General features: G+C 36.1%; 1 protein-coding gene and 1 long non-coding RNA gene across 3 annotated transcripts in view; one reads left to right on the top strand and one right to left on the bottom strand.

Moving 5' to 3' along the window:
* Positions 1–19,609, top strand: part of LOC122182480 — a 48,978-nt gene that overhangs the window by 2,198 nt on the left and 27,171 nt on the right. The window lies entirely within an intron of this gene.
* The window catches only part of RORA (RAR related orphan receptor A), a 71,039-nt gene continuing 52,015 nt past the window's right edge, over positions 586–19,609 (bottom strand). For both annotated transcript variants that reach the window (XM_042875800.1, XM_042875801.1), the window contains exons 5-10: positions 17,179–17,300; positions 15,625–15,757; positions 14,740–14,847; positions 13,189–13,299; positions 12,133–12,245; positions 586–10,817 (exon numbers count right to left, since the gene is read on the bottom strand). In XM_042875800.1, the coding sequence (XP_042731734.1) occupies positions 10,653–10,817; positions 12,133–12,245; positions 13,189–13,299; positions 14,740–14,847; positions 15,625–15,757; positions 17,179–17,300 (752 nt within the window). In that variant the 3' untranslated portion in view covers positions 586–10,652. The remainder of the gene's footprint in view (positions 10,818–12,132; positions 12,246–13,188; positions 13,300–14,739; positions 14,848–15,624; positions 15,758–17,178; positions 17,301–19,609) is intronic.

Here is a 19,609-nt window from a genome sequence, read left to right as displayed (position 1 = left end):
TTACATGTACAAAATCTTAAGATAGAAACCAAAGGTACTGCTGACATTTAGGTGGTTAGCACACCAGAGGAGGCTTGCAACTCTGAATTTTGATGCCTAAATTACATGCAAATTTTAACTGAATCCTCTCAAATCTAGCCCAGAGCACCATCTCCAAATTCACTGGGAATATTCTAAGACAAATTTCTTCTATTGTGCACTTGACACAATGTACTCTGATGTAGAACAAGATGACATTTTCAAAGAGAAGGAAACTGGATTGATCCAAGGTAATTCTGAGGATGTTTACACTCTTCTTGGCCAAAAGGGGAACTTACAAGGTGTTTGGGAATCTTCTCATTTCCTTGCTGTCAAACATTACTTTATTTACCTAACAAAAAACTGACATATGTGCCAAGAATCATGGCTCATTTTGTAAGGGTGGATTCCTTAAAGACTGAACCTAACACACGTCAAGATTCAGAAGAACAAAAAGGTGCTACTGACAATAAAAAAAAAGAAAAAAAAAAAGCAAGACAGATTTTTCCATTAGAAGCTGAAGTTTTATTACAGGATAACAGTACATAAAGCACATCTAAAATCGATGTGTTCAATGCACTTAATAAAGGTAATGTAATATTAAAGGTACAGTTTCTAAGTACAATATAACAACATTCATATTAGAATGAAAATTGGAGTATTTAAAAGACAACATTAAATCTCTTATTTTTACAGTCGTATTTACAAAATGAATCAAAATACTTTTTTTATCGGGACTGAGTAAAATAACAAACTGGAATATAAGCAGGCTATCATAAGAGTGAGTTGGAAAGGTCCATGAAAGTGAGAAGTTAAGTGACTGGGTAAAGATCATTAGCAAAGGTTTAGTACAATACCACTTTAGTATTCCTCTTGATGGCTTACGTTTTATGGTGGCTAGAAAAGGAATTTATACATACTGTACACATAACAGACAGCATACATTTACATGTACAGTATAATTTCATTTAAAGTTGTGTGTATTTACAGAAATCTGAGCATATCACTCAACGAGGTTTCTGAAGTTTATGTGCTTAATCCTCAAACTGACATGTATTTGAAATCAGTATTTATTCTGGTTTTGTTACGTTGAACATTTAGTCAACAGGGAAAATATGTTAACCAAATGATTTTGCATAAAGATATCAAACTATTAAAATTAAAATAATAGGAAGAACTTGTTCCTAGCATTACGTATAAGTTAGTAAATACAAATTTAAGTGCGACTCCTTTTCTTTTTTAAAATATCAAAAGGTGACTTAAATCAACAAGGGAAAACAAAATTGTCATGGCTTATATTTAAATAAGATTGTAGCTTCAAGAGGTTTTTATAATTATCCTGATAGTGTTTGCAATTAAACATTCCACTTATGAAAATATACCCACGGTGCAGTAAAGTTTGTATTTTATTTTTAGGACAACAGTATGTTTGCTGTTTAAAAAAAATTATTTATATATATATATTCCTTGAATTGAGGGTATAAAAGCAGTGCATGGAAGCCAAGAATCATGGCTTTAAAATTCACTACCTTCTATTATCAAAAAGTGCAGTAAACAGAAACAATTGTATTTAATAAATTGCTCAAAAATCTTTGCTAAAGATCTTATAAATTCAGTAATATTACAGAAAAATTCTAATAAATATTTAAAAGGTTAATTACCTCCTTAGTTAGATATTTGATATCCATCAGTTTTTAAGAATTAACACAAAAACAGTATCTAGAATGAAAGGAACAGGGGACAGGAATAATTTTAAGGGTACGTGACTATGTAAATTAAGGTATACATGACAAATAAAAACAAAACCCCCAGACCTGACAGAATGTTGCAAATTCCACTTCTTAGTTAACTTCAGTTGCTAATGGCTGACCTCAGATATGTATGCATGATTTATAAAGCATACCCAAGGACCGAATTTAGCCATCAATCTGTCACGGCAGATTTACAGAAAATTCCTATTTACAGTAACTGGAGTTAAGCGTGTAGGCATGGCCTAGTGACATCCACAGTTTGAGTGTGTGCAGATCCTATTTAAAGTGAAGAGGGAGGAAGGCACCCATCAGAGCGTCACCAGTCAATCTCAGATGCCACAACCAGATTTTACTCTCCGAGCAGCCAAAGAACTACCTCCCTTTCAGACAGACAGCATACTGTAAATGCTTTATTCTCGTAGATTTGATGCTTTTGTTTTTTCTGATACAACACAGGCAGACTGCTTTAGTAACCGAAAAGATAACAAACTGGACAGAACATTTTTATTAATGTTAATAATGTAGAAAAAAATTCTACATTTGATATCAAGTATCTGTACCGGTGAAGTAATTTTCTCCTTATTAAATATACTATAGAATAATTTATATAATGACACTATGCGTTTAAAGAGAGAACCATGTCCCAAATCTTGTACGCTGATACAGGTACGTGTTGGGCATATGTAGGTGTATATATATATATACACAAATATATATATATTTATATATAGTTATACTCAGTGAAATTAACAAGACCCAAAGGTGGTATTGTCTAGGAATAAAAGGGGTTTTTGTTTGCTTTTGTTCACAAAAGTAACTTATCTAGCACCACACATCAGAAAAACACAAAAATAGCACACTCTAGTTCTAAACAGCTATGTCTAAAATAGATTATATAGTAAAACAGATATTATACAGCATAATGTGGTATTTGATAAACAGATAAATATTTGCACTGTGTAGGCTGTTTATAGTATAACTTTATCTATACAGAATGAAAGCAAAAAGTTAACTGTATAGAGGTGAGCAGAACAACATTAAATATTATGACTCCAAAGCAGAGACGAAGTTAAGAGTTGAAAGAATAGAGCAAGATAAAATGTTTACAGGCCATTACAAGTCCTTAAATTAGTAGTAAAATAAGGAATCAGTTGCTCAAGTTTAAGAAAGCAGTAAACAAGAGATTGCATTTACATGCAGATGTCTAAAACTTGTATTTCTTTTAAATCTATGCACAAAAAGTCATTTGTTTTTATTGCTTGACATTCAGTTATGGCTAGAGTATTTTTTAACCTTTTTCGTACTTTGGAAACAAGAATATTGTTAAAGGTGCCATAAAAATGGACAACATTGAAAACAGTTTGCAAATAAACCACCTAACACTGCAGTTCTTTATACATTTTAAAAAGCCTTGTCTGGGGTTTGTCGTATGTTAAATATATTTAAACTGGGAAAATACATTGTAGCTTGAAGCCTCCCATTGGCCCAAACGTCCAATACAAAAACACATCTCCAGAAAAGGAGCAGGCAAGACAGTACAGTTACATACATAGAAGCAGCCAGTTAATGTCCTAATATTTCAAATATTCACCACTGTTCTGTAACTTGTTTCTAAATCAATGTAGAAATGAGGAACATTTTGGATTTAGAAAAGTGTACAGTACGTATGCCTTTTTGTGAAATAAAATTCACTGTATTGCTTATGAATTCTCTGCATTAGATAGGATAGCATTACAGATTGCAAATTCCTGTAAAGTTTATGCATTTACATTAAGACTCTGTGGGGTAATTTAGGGTAGTGTTTCTCAAACTGAAAGTCACAACCACTTGAAAATTGCTAAAGTGTTCAGATTACTATCACAAAACTGTACGTCAGGCAAACGTGGCTCGGTACTGTGTCAACTGCAGCAGCTCCGTTCACCACTGCAGACAAGCACGCTGGGCAGGGAGCTCATCCTGCTCACTGCATGCAGCTCAGCTCCCAGCGAGGAGGAGCAGGAAGAGCTGGCAGTTGGCTATTGCAGAAGCCATAGTTACTACTACTCAATACCAGCTCAGTTGCTTCGTTAGAAAAGACAGCCGGTAATTCCAGCTGATTCTCACTGCCTAACCCAGAAAAAGGACGTATGTCAGTTCCAACACATAGAGCCCTATGAAAAAATAGAGCCCCGAGGGAGTGTGCTTTCAGAGAGCTTGAGAAACACTGACTTACAGGAAAACAAGTGTACAAAGGACATAATAAACACTGAAAACATGCAGGTGTTAACAAAAAGGTGTGGTGTCACATGTCAAGTTGAATAACTTGATTGTAAAGTTCAGCTTGAAGAAGTAATGAGATTATGAGGGAAGACAAAAAAGTGAATATTGTGGCTTAACAAAACTTACAGATACTGATCTGAAGCCTTTATCATGTTTTATTTCTTATTTGGATAGCCTACTTATTGCTATAAAGTTATTGCTATATTCTACCGATGATAAAGGCAAAAAAAAAAACCAAAACAACAAAAGAAGACAAACAGCAACATTACATATGAAATAGGTAGAATACAGCTTTTATTTTGATGTTAAAGTTCTATTTAGTACCTGAATAAAGTTCCAAAAATAGACAGTATATTAACCTACATGTTAGATATTCTTCCCCTCAAGTCCAGTGACTTAGCATTGTTTAGTGAGCTATTAACACAGTACTAGGATTAAAGCACATACTGCAACAATTTTTTGACAAATACTCATTTTCAACTTGTTGTTGTTGTTGTATTTGGTATCCTTATACATTTGCCCTCATTTCCACCAAATGATTTACTGACAGGAATATTTAAGCAAAAAGAAAATAGCAGGTTAAAATTCAAATATATTCATGGAATGCAACTTTTAAAGTAATGTTAGCATTAATGATGAAGATCTATTTTGAGTAGTTACTGATCTCCAGCTAAGAAAAATAAATAAAGATGCTTCCTCTTTGCAATCTAAATCAGCTAGCACAGGTAGAATTTCAGATCATGCTAAATACTAAGAGCAAATTGCTTCTTATTTTGGGATATTGGATAGTAAGTGTTGTTTCTAACATTTGTATTAATAAATTTATCTACTTGGGGACTTCAAGAATTTGCAGGAAAAAATCATACATTGTTTATACAGCTTGGACTGGCAACCTGTTTGTTCATCAAGTGCAGACTGGGGAATGTCTGTGTCAATCCTTAGAGCCCAAAAGAAGGTACTGTCACGTTTGGATCACTCCCTACAAAGTTATCTGTAGACTGCACAAATTAGCAGTATGTTGCATTGATCAGCAAGTATGTGTAAGATACTTTCTGTTGGGAATCAACAGTAGTGGGGATTTTCTTGTAGCGGTGATACCAGGACACCAACTGATCAAGAGTCACAGTTGCTAAGCAACATCTGCCTTAGAAGGCCATTCCAAGCTAAGCTAGAGTGTCAGCTTGGGAAATATTGAGAAAGGTTTCCCTAATTATTAGCAACATAAACAAATGGAAGCCACAAATCCAGTGGAAAAAAAATCCAAAACCTCAACCTAAGATACCGGAGAACTGATATTTTTTGCAAGAAAAAAGCCATCTTTTTCACTCATTTTTCAGAGAATTTCACTCTCTTCCTGATCTGACTGAAGTCTTGAAATCTTGCTCATTTTGTACACAGTTGCTTATTTAATTTCCTTCTTGCGTTTTCAAAAGGATGTGAAGTCACAGAACAAGACTAATTGTGATAGGCTCCCAGCATCACAAAATTTGGCACTTAGACACTTACTAGACTTCGCTGTTTTTTGCAACTGTTGTGATCATTTTAAATTGCTGCAATTGATGTACGAGATACGAAAATGACTTCAGTCTTTTTGTTTCCTTCCAGTCTTTTTTTTTTTTGCTATACCACGAAGCATAAGAGACAGTGAGAGACAAGGTCTAAACTGTTGTTGTTCTCATAGTCTATATGACATTATTGCAAAATCTAATAACTGCCTTTCCAGTCATATTGTACTACCATAAACTGCTTTGTTTCGTTTGACAATCATTTAAATACTGAAAACCAATTTTCTATTGCAAAACATTGAAATTAATTTGGAAAAACACTCCAATGGCTATAAAAACATCCAGAGGTTGTTTAAATTAAATTTCAGTTGTGAACTATTAATGGGCCAGCATTAATTTCCTTCCTTAAGTACAACTACAAAACCTTTGCATCGTTTGGAGTATTTTTGTTTTTTACAAAATAAAGACCAATGAGCAGATATTCTGCAAGACTGCATCACAGAATGAGGCACACATTGAGCATTCGGTTAAAAAGAAATCTGTCCAGTTTTTCTGTGCCTGTGGGGAGAGGGAGAAGGGAAAGGAAGAAATACTCGCATTTTTTTTCTTTTTTTTTTTTCTTTTTTCTTTTTTTAAAATAATTTGTCCCACCAGTAGTACTGGCCACCCTGTTGAAGAGTTTTAGAAGATCCCTGAGCACATTAGTTTCTGACTCTTAACCCCAGCTCCAAAACGATAGGGCTTCTGTTGTTGATAACGAGATGGATTGTCATTCACAGTTAAGTCAATCATAAGGTGCTTATATATTTACCCTTTTTTTCACCAATCAGCACAAAGAACTGTCAGAAAATAACTTTTATTTTTCTTTTTAAATAATAAAAGGGCACAAAATTATTAAACAATCAAAGTTTTGTGACAGTGGTTTAGGATTATTATCTGGCTGCCCCTCAACAACAGACAAGTGATTCAATCGACATTCCTTAGCAAAAAAAAAAAAAAAAAAAAAAAAAGGCAAAAAAAAATCCTGTACAAATATGTATTTTTCCCTGAGGGATCAAGGTTACACCCGCAAGTGCTCTATGTACATATTGCACTGTAGAGGAATGAAGAACATGTGCAAAAAAAGCAACAATGATTGAAGCTTACTAATCAAACCTTTTAATCATGACTGCTATGTCATCTTGCATTTTGGAATGTCGGAACACAGCTATTCCTTAAATCTACAATGTAAAAAAATGAAAAAAAAAGAAAAGAGAAGAAAAGAAAAAGAAACACACACCTCTACTATGGCACATTCAATGAAATAAAAAGTTTTCCAAAGACAAATAGACAAATTCCATCAAGAAAATAATACAAAGTTCGTTCATTTGTTTTTTTTTTCTGTTTTTTAGAAAAATTACATTACTTTCTTTCATTGTTTCACATTACAAAATCTTTTTTTTTTTTTTTAATGTTTACACAAATCACATTTTATTGCAGGAATATTTCAAGTGCCATCAAATATTTATAGAAGGGTTAAAAAAATAGAAGTCTCTCTAAAGTGGTCCAGACAAGGCTTTGTATAGAATAAATCTTTTTTTCACCTTCTATTTTTGACTTAAGTATTTTGAATACATTTTCTTTTTCTCCATTGACACTTACCAGCCTAGAAGCAGCCACTCACACACACCCACACATACACCATGTGCGCACACAACGCTACTCTCTCACACACACAGGTAGGTGCACATACACACACAGAGATCTTAGTATCCATACTAAGATAGACAAGCTTTAATAAAGAGCAACCAAACTTAAGAACAGCCTCCCTTTTCTCCTAATCCCATCGTTTTTAAGAGTCAATCAGTGTTAGAGATGTTGAGGTGTATTAAGGTAGTTCAAATGCCAGTATACTGTACTACCTCTTTTCTAGAAAGCCCGGGAACATCTCTGTGGAAAGATGAAAACCCAATGAAAATCTCTTTGCAGACTCTAGCGTACAATCATTCAATGGCAATGTACTACTTTGTCTTCAGCTGTCCTCACGTTTTTGTTTGTTGTCAGCTGGACAGATCATGAAAATACTTGTGTGAATCCACTTACTTCCAATATGCTTTTTTAAACTGAATATTGTGCTGATTGTCTGACACCAGGCCATAGTCGCAGAGGTTCTGCAGAGTGCATTTCCACTGCTGCACCAGGTTCTTCCATGGCAGCCATTCTGACCAGCCACTCTGAGGCTATTTGACATCCCCTTTGCCTCATAGGCAACCGCAGTCTTTTCAGTATGTCTGCCATGCTGTATCCCCTTTTCCCCTCTCTATGCCAAGCAAAACGAAACGAGTAATAGTCTCTTGCCAAGTGGCTGCTAGCTGTGTTCAGGAAGGCAGACTTACTGGGGTATGTACACACAGCCTGATTTTAAAAGGTGCTAGTTGTCCACAGGGGCTCCCCTTGACAAAAATGACAGCACGTAGGTGCTGCACAGCCTGGAATGGAAGATCATGTCACAAGCCAATCCTGGATACAACAGGCTTTCAGCTAAGGCCCCATGTGGAACCTTTCTACACTTATGTATTTTATTATTAAATACTCCAAAATTCTGTGTTGTCAATGACTTAAGGGTGTAAATACTCTGAATTAGATACCAAACAAAACCACTGGTATCTACAGGCCTGCTAAAGTAGTAATATTAATCAGGAATAGATAAGTAAAGGATGTGACTGAAAATTAATCCCAAAGTATTTTGCCTGGTAGTCTACTTATTGTCAAAAGTAGGAGCTGTATCTTACTCTCTAAAAAAGTACGAATCTTACCTCATTATTCATTAGTTGACACTGAAATTAAGTTTAGTTGATCTTTAAAGGACTAGCACCTAGGGCTGGTCATATTCCGAAAACGTCTGTTTGTTAAAAAGACTGCTTTAAAAATAGGAGCACATATTGGAATCAAAGTACCGTATCATGCCAGCTACTCCAATAAAGTAAACAATGATTCTAGGAAAAGTCTATCAGCGAGAATGCAGTCAGTGTGCAGGGCTGTGAGCTGCCTCCTTGGAGCAGCAGGATGGAGCAGCATGAGGCTGGCTTCCTCAAGCCCACTCGTGCCTCCATCCAGGTACTCACAGAGGTGCAGGTGTTCCTGTGCCGTTCTCCAGGGCTACACTGCTTTGAAGGGCGGAGATGCCATGTTCATCTCCTCAATTTTGAACCATAGAAACAGATGAGAGCCAAGCGCTATGATGAAACACTTTAATAGATGTTGTGCTTCTGTGGCTCAATTTGATCCCAAAGGTAAAATTTCCAAATCATAGAATAAAACTTTCTGTTTTAGACTACTAGCGTAATTCTACCTCTCTTCAGTGTGCTTCTGTTCTTCAGTTCAGCATTACTTCTCAGTGACTAATGTAACAGATTTATTATTTTTGGAAATTAAAGCAGTGGAGCACATTGCTGTTTTTTTTTTTTCTTCTTGCAACATATTTCATCAGAAAGTTGCAGGCACACAGGCCTACAAGCCTCCTGGTTGTATTTCCTCATCTCATCCAAAGCAATTACAGACCTCTGGCTCGAACAGTCACAGTTTATTTTGTGATATTGTTCACTGTGGATCTGTTCCCTTCAGAACTTGGTTTAATTTCTAATCCTGCTAAATTTACTCAGTGACAGTTGGTACTTTCTATTAGTCTTTCCTCATCTGTTAAACTTTAAAGTGCATGTATGTAAATAATGAGAGCAATGGTCAGCACTCCATTCAGCTACTTTAAATAGAACTGCTGGATGTTTGAAGAACATGGGTTCTAATCTCACTTAAAACAAAATTAAACCTATGAATTTTGATAGGATAGAGTTTGGAGTTTTGAATGCATTGTTTACAATACAGAGTACAAAAGTATGTAACATTATGTATAAAAATGGGCTTTCCACATACATGTCACACACATACTTTTACTGCAGATACAGACTTGAGTAAATACCTTCAAATCTGGATTTATGGTGGGTAGATGGATGTACACTTTACTGGCTTGATTTTCAAGGATGACACATTATTCTATCTGTAAGTGATCTGTAATTGCTTAATTTGATCACAGAAACTCAGCACCTTTGAAAATGAGGCTTTTGCTGTGCCTAAATCAGAATCTAGGCGTGTAATTTTAAACATCCAGATTTGAAAGATTTGAAATGAAAAATACTTGCTAAATTAACAGTTGAACGTCTGATTTTAATTTAGAAAATTTCCTTTTTTCCTTTTTTTTTTTTAAATCTGTGTAACCATTTCAGGATATGACCAGCCTCTCCTTAAAAGTAACACGGAAAACAGCAGCATAAATACCTCCCAATGTACCAGTACCTGCCAAAAACCTTTTTCAGTTAAACTTGAATTTCTGGTGCACATGCAACACAACAATGAACACGCTAGCATTTAATTTAAAGAAAAAGGTGCAAAATGAAAGTGCCTTATCAATTCAACAAGAAAAGCTATACCAGTAACTACATTTTATATTAATTAAAACAATATATAAACAATATCTCTTTTGCTATATATAGTCTTCATGCCCATTTACCCTGTAATATATTATAATGCTATTGTTGCTATTGCTATGGACCCTTTTCATGCCGTTCTGTCTACTGGCAAACAGTGGTAGGTGAAAAAAATCGTCCTTCATGAAACAATGAGCAAGTTGTGCAAACTGATGCTTAAATCTCTGCAATGCACACCAGTCGCTGATTACTAGGTGGACTCTCTGGTTCTGATCAACAAATTGATTGTTCTGTCAGAAGTCTGGGCAGTGAACTACGAGAGAAAGCAACCTTCTGATACTAGTACCCTCAGTCTGTGTAAACAGAGGTCAAGGATTGAGAAGTTGAGACAGAAAAAGGGTCCATATTTGTAGGCAAAATGGAAATCATATGCATGAGAAAAACAAGTTCAACTTTGTTTCATTGTTTCCCATCCTTCGCCTGACCCGGACCGCCAAGAGATGTGCAGTGTGTTGGCTCCCTAGGTCTGTGCAGGGCCATATAAAGTGTCTTGGTTTTCTTTACTTTTTTTTTTTTCTCTTTTTTTTTTTTTAATCTTTTCCTTTCTTTTGTTTTAATGTTTGTACTTCAGACATTCTAGAAGTGCTTAGGTGATACGTTTACCCATCAATTTGCATTGCTGGCTCAAATTCTGAAGTGAACAGCTCCTTGTAAAGTGGAGGAAAATGAAGTCGTACAATGTCTGGGTATATTGCTTTAAATGCGATAAGCTTTTCTGTATGTCGTCCACACAGTGCTCTTAAAGTAGACACTTTGCATATTAACTGTAAAAAAATGAACAGAAGTCACACAGTCATATATGGAACAAGGCCTCCCAGTCTTGAGCTCAGGATTAGAACTCTCAAACAATTTGAGCACACTTCAGTTGTTTGCTTTAGCAGTGACATATCAGATGTGTAATAACGGTTAAGTTTCGTATATTAAAAACAAAAACAAATAAAGAAGCCACTAAAAACTTACTGAGTAATGCATTAATGCTATCTGTGAAATAGCTTTTTCTTTGGGTGTCTAAGAAAATGTATCACTTGCCTACCTATGTAAGCCATATCACAAGCTCCAGATCAGTGTGGAACTATTTCATGGCTGAATCTTTACTCATGCAACTTAGTAATTCTCCTGGAAGAAGGTGTGCTTGATTATTCTTAAATATGCTATATTATGGAGGGAACTTGCAATACAATGGATTAGGCTACTTTCACTTATGCCAAAAAAGGTAAAAGATGAAATTGTATTAAACAGATCAGAACAATCTGTCCTTGAAAAAATAGGACTAGGGTGCTCATTCAACTTAGTGAGTACATATTTGTATCGAAGCACCTGGAAGAAATCTCCTTCTAGCAAAGGAATCCAATGCATATGCTGGGAAAATAATTATACAAGCTATGAAATGAGGACAATCTGGAAAGCCCAGATCTTCATACTGGGCTGTACTATCCTGCTCCTAGTTGTAGTTAGTCTAAGTGTAATTAATTCTGCGTTGTGAAACTAAGCATGAGCTTCCCTGCTGTGTGGAGTTCTAAAAGGAACTACATCTGTAAGGAAGTGCCTTCACACTGCCTCTGCATTTTGAACACCTAATTGAAGACACTTGAGATTACCATAATAATATGTAGTATCTTTTTTCTCTTCCCTAGCCACCAATAGTTAGAAGAAGTGCTGAGAAAAAGGCTTGTGCAGAACTTCTCATGACGTACTGAGAAACAAGGTTAGTTTGGGTACTGTGTGCCATCACAAGCTAGTTGTCAAGTAGACACAGGTTTCGTAAGATTTAATCTTACATGTAGTAGAAATAGTGCTCTGCGTGGCAGAGGTGTTATTAAGAGAAACAAGATAAAAACCTTGATGGCTTTTCATTTAGTTCAACATGAAAAACATTTTCAGACCTTTATCAGCCATATTCGTAGTACACCATTCTTTCTCCCTTTCCTGTTTTTAGCAAATGATTTCAGCTAAGTACCTTGATTGTGAACAAAGAATTCTGGGTTTATAAATTAAAAAAATACTGCACAGAAGCTTTTACACTATTTATAAGAAAGTGTGCTTTCACAGTCACATGAGATGGCACAATATGATTTGTACCTTTGTTAGAATTCCATCTTCTCGGTGGTTCTTCTGTAGGACATGCTGAAGTGCTAGCTGGATCTTCTGTTGGAGTTTTTCAATTTTTACCTTCTCCTGAAGCCATGAACGATCTAAATACAAATGAAGTTAACACCTCTAGTAGTGCACACATCAGTCACGGTGCATCAGGAAATAGTCTGTTCATTTTTCCTATTTGCAACCTTCCTTCCACTTCAACAGTTTTACAACCCTCAATAAGAAGATTGCAGCATATCTGAGTAAGATTCATTAATTATTTGCTAATAAGTTCTTTAAAATGCAGGATATTTACAAAATGAAGCTAGCCCCCTTTTAGTGAGAAATGCATGGATCACATAATGAACAAGTAGTTGGTGTGGATCTTCTTACTAAGATCTACAGTGGCATACAAAAAAATCAGAACAAATATTCAGCTATTAAAAAAGTGCTCCTAAACTTCTAGCAGAAAAGGAGTATTAGGTACTACATCTGTGGCAGAACTAAGGGATTCTGTGGCTTAAATACTAAGAGACAAGGCAAACATATTTGCAGCATGGCAACCAGCATGAGAACGTATTTATGATGTAGTAAAACTCTGTTGTAACAGATTCCTCCAGCATTTATTCCTATGATGGTTTAAAACTATATTTTTCCTTGGGTATTATGTCAGACACAAACGGAATTTCGGCACTAATATCTTGTTTCGCCCAACCCGATAAGCCTTCCCAGTACCTGGAGCACAGTGTGAATCTGTTTGAGATGAAGCTACTTTATTCATGGCTATAGCAGACCCAGGCTGACTCTTGTATGTCTGGCGCCATCATTCCCATACCTAGTTTCACAAAGGTGACAGATACCTGAGCTACCATGGTATGCAACCACCTCCATACATTTGTTCCTTGCTAAAACAGCAACCCTGCTTAACAGCTCTGAGCTGGCACTGGACCAAAAAGAGGTGGACATTTCATACTGTGTGATAGCAGTACTATTTAGGAATACATTAAAATGAAAGTGAACTCTGCCATAGAAACCTAGAATAAATACTCTGTCTCTTACCTGCTGACATTAAAACAAATGCAGAAAACAAAGCTATCTCATCTTCTGTCAGGTGCATAGAACATAAACTTTTTCCAAATTCAAACACAAAACTAATGAAGTCTTCACAACCTGCCAAAAAGAAGGTACAGCTCATGCCAAACTGTTTGAAATTACTTCAAAACTACACAGTTGCTGATTTAGGTGAAAAATGGATGTAAAATACTTGATAGGTAAATGCTTTTCCCCTTGAGGACTGATGAGATCTCAGTTAGGCTTGAACTTCACCCCATTCCCACAGGTCCCCAGCTATCACATCCTGGTACCTAGTACTTTGAAGGTTTTGTGCATTGCGTCTTTTCTGTGCTTTTGGGGTAAATATAGATGAAAACCAAGCCATTTTCAAGCTCAACGCTGTTTTGGCTTTGTTGCCTTTCTCCATGAAACTTTCTCGTGTTACTGTGGACTGGATGTTTGAAATGTATACTTGAAAAATGCCGATTTTATGAATACTGAGCACACAGAAGAGGGAGGGGGAAGAGGCATACAAGGTACATGCAGGAGCAAAAGGAGAAGTGAAGGTCTGAAAGTTTTTCATGCAGAAGAACTGTGCCTCCTTTCATCCATTCTCTTGCTCACACAGGTGTAAGTCAGGTTACTGCTGCTGTTACACATGCTGTTATCCATTACACAAAAGCTGTGCCTTGCTTTGAAAGGATTGCAACCTCTTTGGAATAGGGTTCTCCTCTGCAGATCTCAGCCCCCAGCTCAGCTTAAATTTCTGAGTGTACTCAGTAGCAGCTGAAAGTTAGGTTTCATTGCAACTACTAGCAGATAGAAGCCCATATCTGATACTGCATTCTCTGAATTGTTTCTGAGTAGAAACAATTCTATTTTAATACTCTTTCTAGTCAAATATTTTGAGGTGTTTTGAAAAGGCAGAGAGTACTTCAGTAATTGTATGGCTTTCTTCACTGCCATATTGCTACTGTCATTTTTCACTGCCCTCCAGAATGGCTTACGTACCAAATCCATACCCAATTAAATTCTTCCTTTTAAAATTAGCATAAGTATGCAGAAAAGAAGAAATAAAAAGGTAAACAATGGTTTAATTAAAAAAGAAAAAGAATTAAGAGTATTTCAGTATTTTACCTGCAAATAACTAGATTTTGCATATTCAGAGCAGTACTGTCAGTATATCTGAAATTAAATTTAAAGTTTCTCTTCCTTTTCAACTGGATACATCAAGCTTTACATGAGTTAAGACATCTGGGCTTCTGTTGTTTACGAGCATCTCCAAGCTGCTCTACCCTGATCTAAGTAAGGAAAGTGCTGGATTTCAATACCAATAGTCCTGCATTGCAAGGAGCTAAGGTGTTCTAACTCCTGAAATCAGCTTGGCCTCAAACACAGCTGGCAGAATTATTTACAAAATAAGCAGTTTGAACTTTTTAACTGTTTTTTTATTTGAATACTACAGTCTCTATTTTTTTCAAGGCAGCTGTCCTCGTGCTTTTCTACCTTATTGTTTCTTTGTGTGGTTTTAAAATACAACACTTGGTATTTCCTTACCTAAGGACTTGAAAACCTCTGGGCTAGCATACTTGCCATCAAAGTAGACTGTGTTGTTCTGGGAGTCAAAGGCACGGCACATTCTGATGAACACAACCTCTAAAGACCCTAAAACAGAAACAATGTATGTTTGACTATTTAAGTAGAGAGACTTCAGTTGCAAGAAGTGAGATAAAAGTTCCCTAGTGCTCTGCTCTGCTGAAGCACAGACTGACTAGGGCAGTAGGTTTCTGTGGTATAACAAAGAATAATTTGATTTTACAGTGTAATTATTTCCCATAAACTCCTTTACAAGTTTTTGCTAAAGTAACTTAGTTAATGCTAATAAATATTTTTATTAGGATAATGAAGTCTCTGAAGTCAAAGCAGTTCATTTAGATCTTTACTCATGAAGCTCTGACAGCTTTGTTCAATATTTGTAAACTGCATTCCTTCTAAAGTATCTTGCATAGAACAATCTGGACTTTAACTTGAAATATATTATTCACTATTCATACGCCTAATAAAGAAAACCTGAATCCAATGTTTTCATTCTTTCACACTTAATTGCTCCTGTAGTTCACAATGAAAATTTCATATGCAGACTTGAACTTATCATAGAATCACAGAATGGTCTGAGGTGGAAGAGATCATAAAGATCATCAAGTTCCAGCCTCCCTGCCACGAGCAAGGACACTTTCCATTAGGTGGAACGTGTTGCATCCAGAGAAACTAAGAAAGTGTATTACTTCAAACAAAGACATAGAGGTTTCTTTATTTTATTATTTTAAATCACCATTCAACATATGTATATATATACTTATATATATACATAATCACTCTATATAGGTAGCACTGTCCTCAGTCAAAACTAATAGAAGTAGACCTTAAAATTCACCCACATACCTGCTTTTAAAAGCACAATTTGATCATTTTGACACAGCTCCATAAAGCCATCAATGCGTTTGGCAAATTCCACTACATACTGTATAGCTTCTGTTATTTTGACTGCGCATAATTGCCACATTACCTCCCTTTGCTGTTTGAGAGAGAAGAAAAATTGAAAAGTTACTAATTAAAGTTTGGAAAGCTCATTGTCATAAAATAAGACTTAGCTCAAAAACTAAGCAGAGCAAATGCTCTTCAGCAGTCCTGGCTACAGTCTGCTTGTACGAAAAGGGCCGTTAGTCTCAAAGACAAAGCCTCATGAGGATGAGTGAAAATGCAAGCATGTAGAACTTCTTCAGTGATGGCAGAGAGATCCAGGTTGCATATTTTTATGTCATAAGCCAAAAAAATCTAAGTATAATGATGCTGGTGATTTCAGTGGTAATTCTACTTACTGCATCGAGAGAAAATACCAACTTATGCTAGCAGTGCACAATCACATTTTTCCTATCAACCTCTCTTTTTTGTCCTGAATGTAAATTATCTAACAAGCTGGTCTTCATAAGGATACATATAAAGTATACATATATGAAGATCATCTTGTTAATAACAAAGAAGGCATGCAATTAGTGTTCTTCTCAGATGTTAATAATAATTCAGAATGAGAGTACCTAACAAGTGGAAAAAATATTCTTAAAGGTTAAGTAATTTTCTTTTGGTGGAAATGAAAAAAAAATATTCAGAAGTGTGCTTTAATAGTGCTTCTCAAGATAGTTTTCCAAAAGTAGCCACTTGGCAGTAGTGCGTGGATGGAAGGCACAATGGAAATACAAGCACTGAATAAATCGTGTAGTACCTACTGGAGGCATGGCAGCGCTCTGCTGCTGTTCTACAGGTGAAACTGAAACACTGTGACAACTGTAGAATGAATCAGGGATACAACCAGGCACCGAAGGCAGGAAATCTGAGTTCTGAGTTTTTAATATCAAAACAAAATGCACCATGCAAAATTATAAAGTGTCAAACAAGCCAATGGCTTTTTGACTGGCTCCTATTCAGGTTTTCAATTACCAGATAGGAATGGAAACAAAGTAAGACTGATGCATGTCCTGGTATTGATCAGTATTTCACAGGTCAGCTGTAAAGGACTCTACAGTTACAACCTGGTGCTTCAAACTAGTTTGCTGTTGCTGTTGTTGTTGGGGGAGGGGGGAAGTGGGAATGATTAGGGAGATTACAGTGTAACAACAGTAAATAACATGCCATGTTGGAGTGAAAAAAAGTTCTCTAGTTTCTTATCCAATTTTATCAATTACAGACAAATATATTTCCAGAGCTTTACATTTCCTCATATTTATGGTTAAAATCATAAATGCAAAATCACAAACCAAATTGCAACCATCCTGCTCATCTTGATTCTAGCATGTTTTTTGTTTCATTTTTGTCCTGAAAACACACATAAATGTATATTCCTGATAGTGAACAGAAAGCAGTGAAAAAGTGAATTTTGCAGCGTGTTATGGAAATACCATGCTTTAAAAAAGCATGCCACTGTTTGGCATGCTTTTATACCTTGTTCTGATAGTTCTCAATTTCTTCCTGCAGAAAAGTCTGCCATGTTATCTGCTGTAGCTCCTCTCTCAAGTACTGGCAAGTTTCCATGTGAGACTTGGAAATATTCTGTGCAAGATGTTCTAAAAGAAAGACCAGAAAGTTACACACATTAAAAATGAAAAGCTATACCTTCAGACATGAGAAAATGAACATATTCCAGTTGCAACTGGGAGCCACAGGAAAGCTTAGGTGTTAGAAGAAATGCTTTAATTTAATATCTCCTTGGATTTTTTTTTCCTTAAAAATAAATTAATGCAAACTGCTAATACTGCAGTAAACAAAACAATTCTGGATCTTAACATACCTTGCCTAGCTCGTAATGGGCCCAGTGCAGCCATTAGAGGGCACTCTGTACACACACACACACTCACTCTCACAATGCAGCTCTGAGATTTTAATAGTTACACAAAGCAGAATCCTTTCACTAGTTTGTAAGATGCTTTGGTGAACTTTAATTTATTTTTGAATGAAGAATACTGTATCTGGGACAAACTTACTTCCTGGATGGCAGTTTCTTCAAAAGAAAGCTTGCAAGATAAAAAAGCTTGAGAGATAAAGTCAAAACTCAGTGAAACCTGGGATCATTCAAGCTGCTGTAAACTCAGTAAGTGGTCTTGCTGCTTTTAGTTAAAAAAAAAAAAAAAAAAAAAAAAAAGCCAGCTTTGAAACCTGGGCTCAGAATTATGCTATGAATTAATATTCAGTCTTAAAAGTCTTTTATTTTTCTTTGTATGTGTCTCGTCTCATATTTTGGCACACGACAAGTAGACTTGTCTCTGCAGTTGGTACTTCTGCAGATTAGACCACCACTGAAAGGGAAAGCTTAAAGCCACAAGTGCAGGATCCTGCATCTGAGTGGGGGCAATCCCAAAACATCAGTTCAGACTGGGTGATGAGTGGAGTTGAGAGCAGCCCTGCAGAGAAAGAGGTGGGCGTAGCGGGCAGATAAGGGACTCTATCTGGGAGTGACAGGACAAGGGGTAATGACTTTAAACTAAAAAGAGGATAGGTTTAGATTAGATATTAGGAAGAAACTGTGGATGCCCCGTCCCTAGAAGTGCTCAAGGCCAAGCTGGATGGAGTTTTGAGCACCCTGATCTAGTGGGTGGTGTCCCACTACTTGTGGAAGCTGAGTAAGACTGGTGATCACGAACATGGGTGTATAGCACTGAAGTGCAATATTTGTTTACCAGTGTGTACTTAAACATTTATTTTTCTCACTGTCAGCATCTGACAGCATTATTCCTTTGCCCTTGAAGGATACAGAAAGTAAAATATTACCATGTTATTCACTAACCTCAGCCTCAGTTCTGGACTGTATTTAAGCACACACACTTAAATACTTTCATTGAACAGCCCCACCTTCCTAAATTGAAACCTCAGTCTAGCAGACAAACATTCTTCAGAGGCTGTTTGGCAATGTCAATGCTGGGCACCCAAATCACGTTCCATAGGGTTTAAATGCAAGCACTGTGTAAATGAGGGTAAGGAATATGACAAACTTATCTTACACTAGTGCTCCAGACTGAATACCTGGCCTAAGAAGGAGAAGCCTTCTCTTTTTTTCTGTACTATTAATGTTCATCTTTTAGTAATTCCCATGAGAATATTAACAATCACTTATTGAGACAAAACTGTAAGCGTAGCTTTTATCTTATTTTTTTTTCTTTTCGGTTTTACTTCATCTGTTACTGAAGGTATTTGAACTCAAGTGAGATGCAATGTTTTTGGCTGTCACAACATATACTATTGCAGAGAACTGCATTCTGCAACATAAGGACATGAAAAATCTTGTCCCTTCCTCTCTGCAAAAATTCTCAAAAGGAACATAAACTAAAGCAGAATTTCTCATCAAATACCTGCCTCTAATTAAAACCAACAACAAAAGAGACAAACTTTATCTTGAAATAGACAATTTTTCAATTTTTAGGTTGTTTTAATAATGAAATATGTAGCCAAAAAATGTCATTTAAGCAAAACAAATGTTTTAAACTCCTGATTGCTTATATAAATACTAGAATCTTAAAGCCATTTCTCTTACGTCCTGTTTCAGTTTGCTTATGACCACTTGACACAGTGCTCTCTAACTTAAGACCCGGATGCTAACAAGTCCTCGTAATGGAATTCAGCCTTCCTATAATCACTGAGGGAAAGGTTTAAAGAAAAATGTGCTAATTAATGTGGTCATTATATGGATCTTAGGGAAGCTGTCAAAACATGCTACATGGAAATTTTTTCTCAAGTCTGGAGCTAGATTCTCTTCAGCCACTGGAAAGGCGAACTGCCCTCCGATTAGACCGATGTTTTGGTTCCACATTCCCCAGGTACAGATAAAGAGCAGAAAAAGATAGTCCACGTAACTTTTTGTTAAGAAACAGAGAATTAAGCT

This window comes from Lagopus leucura, unplaced genomic scaffold, assembly GCF_019238085.1.
Source record: "Lagopus leucura isolate 7727_CA_CO unplaced genomic scaffold, USGS_WTPT01 Super-Scaffold_100015, whole genome shotgun sequence".
Taxonomy (NCBI): Eukaryota; Metazoa; Chordata; class Aves; order Galliformes; family Phasianidae; genus Lagopus; species Lagopus leucura.
Note: the sequence above shows the minus strand (reverse complement) of the source record. Positions and strands in the feature narration are given on the sequence as shown.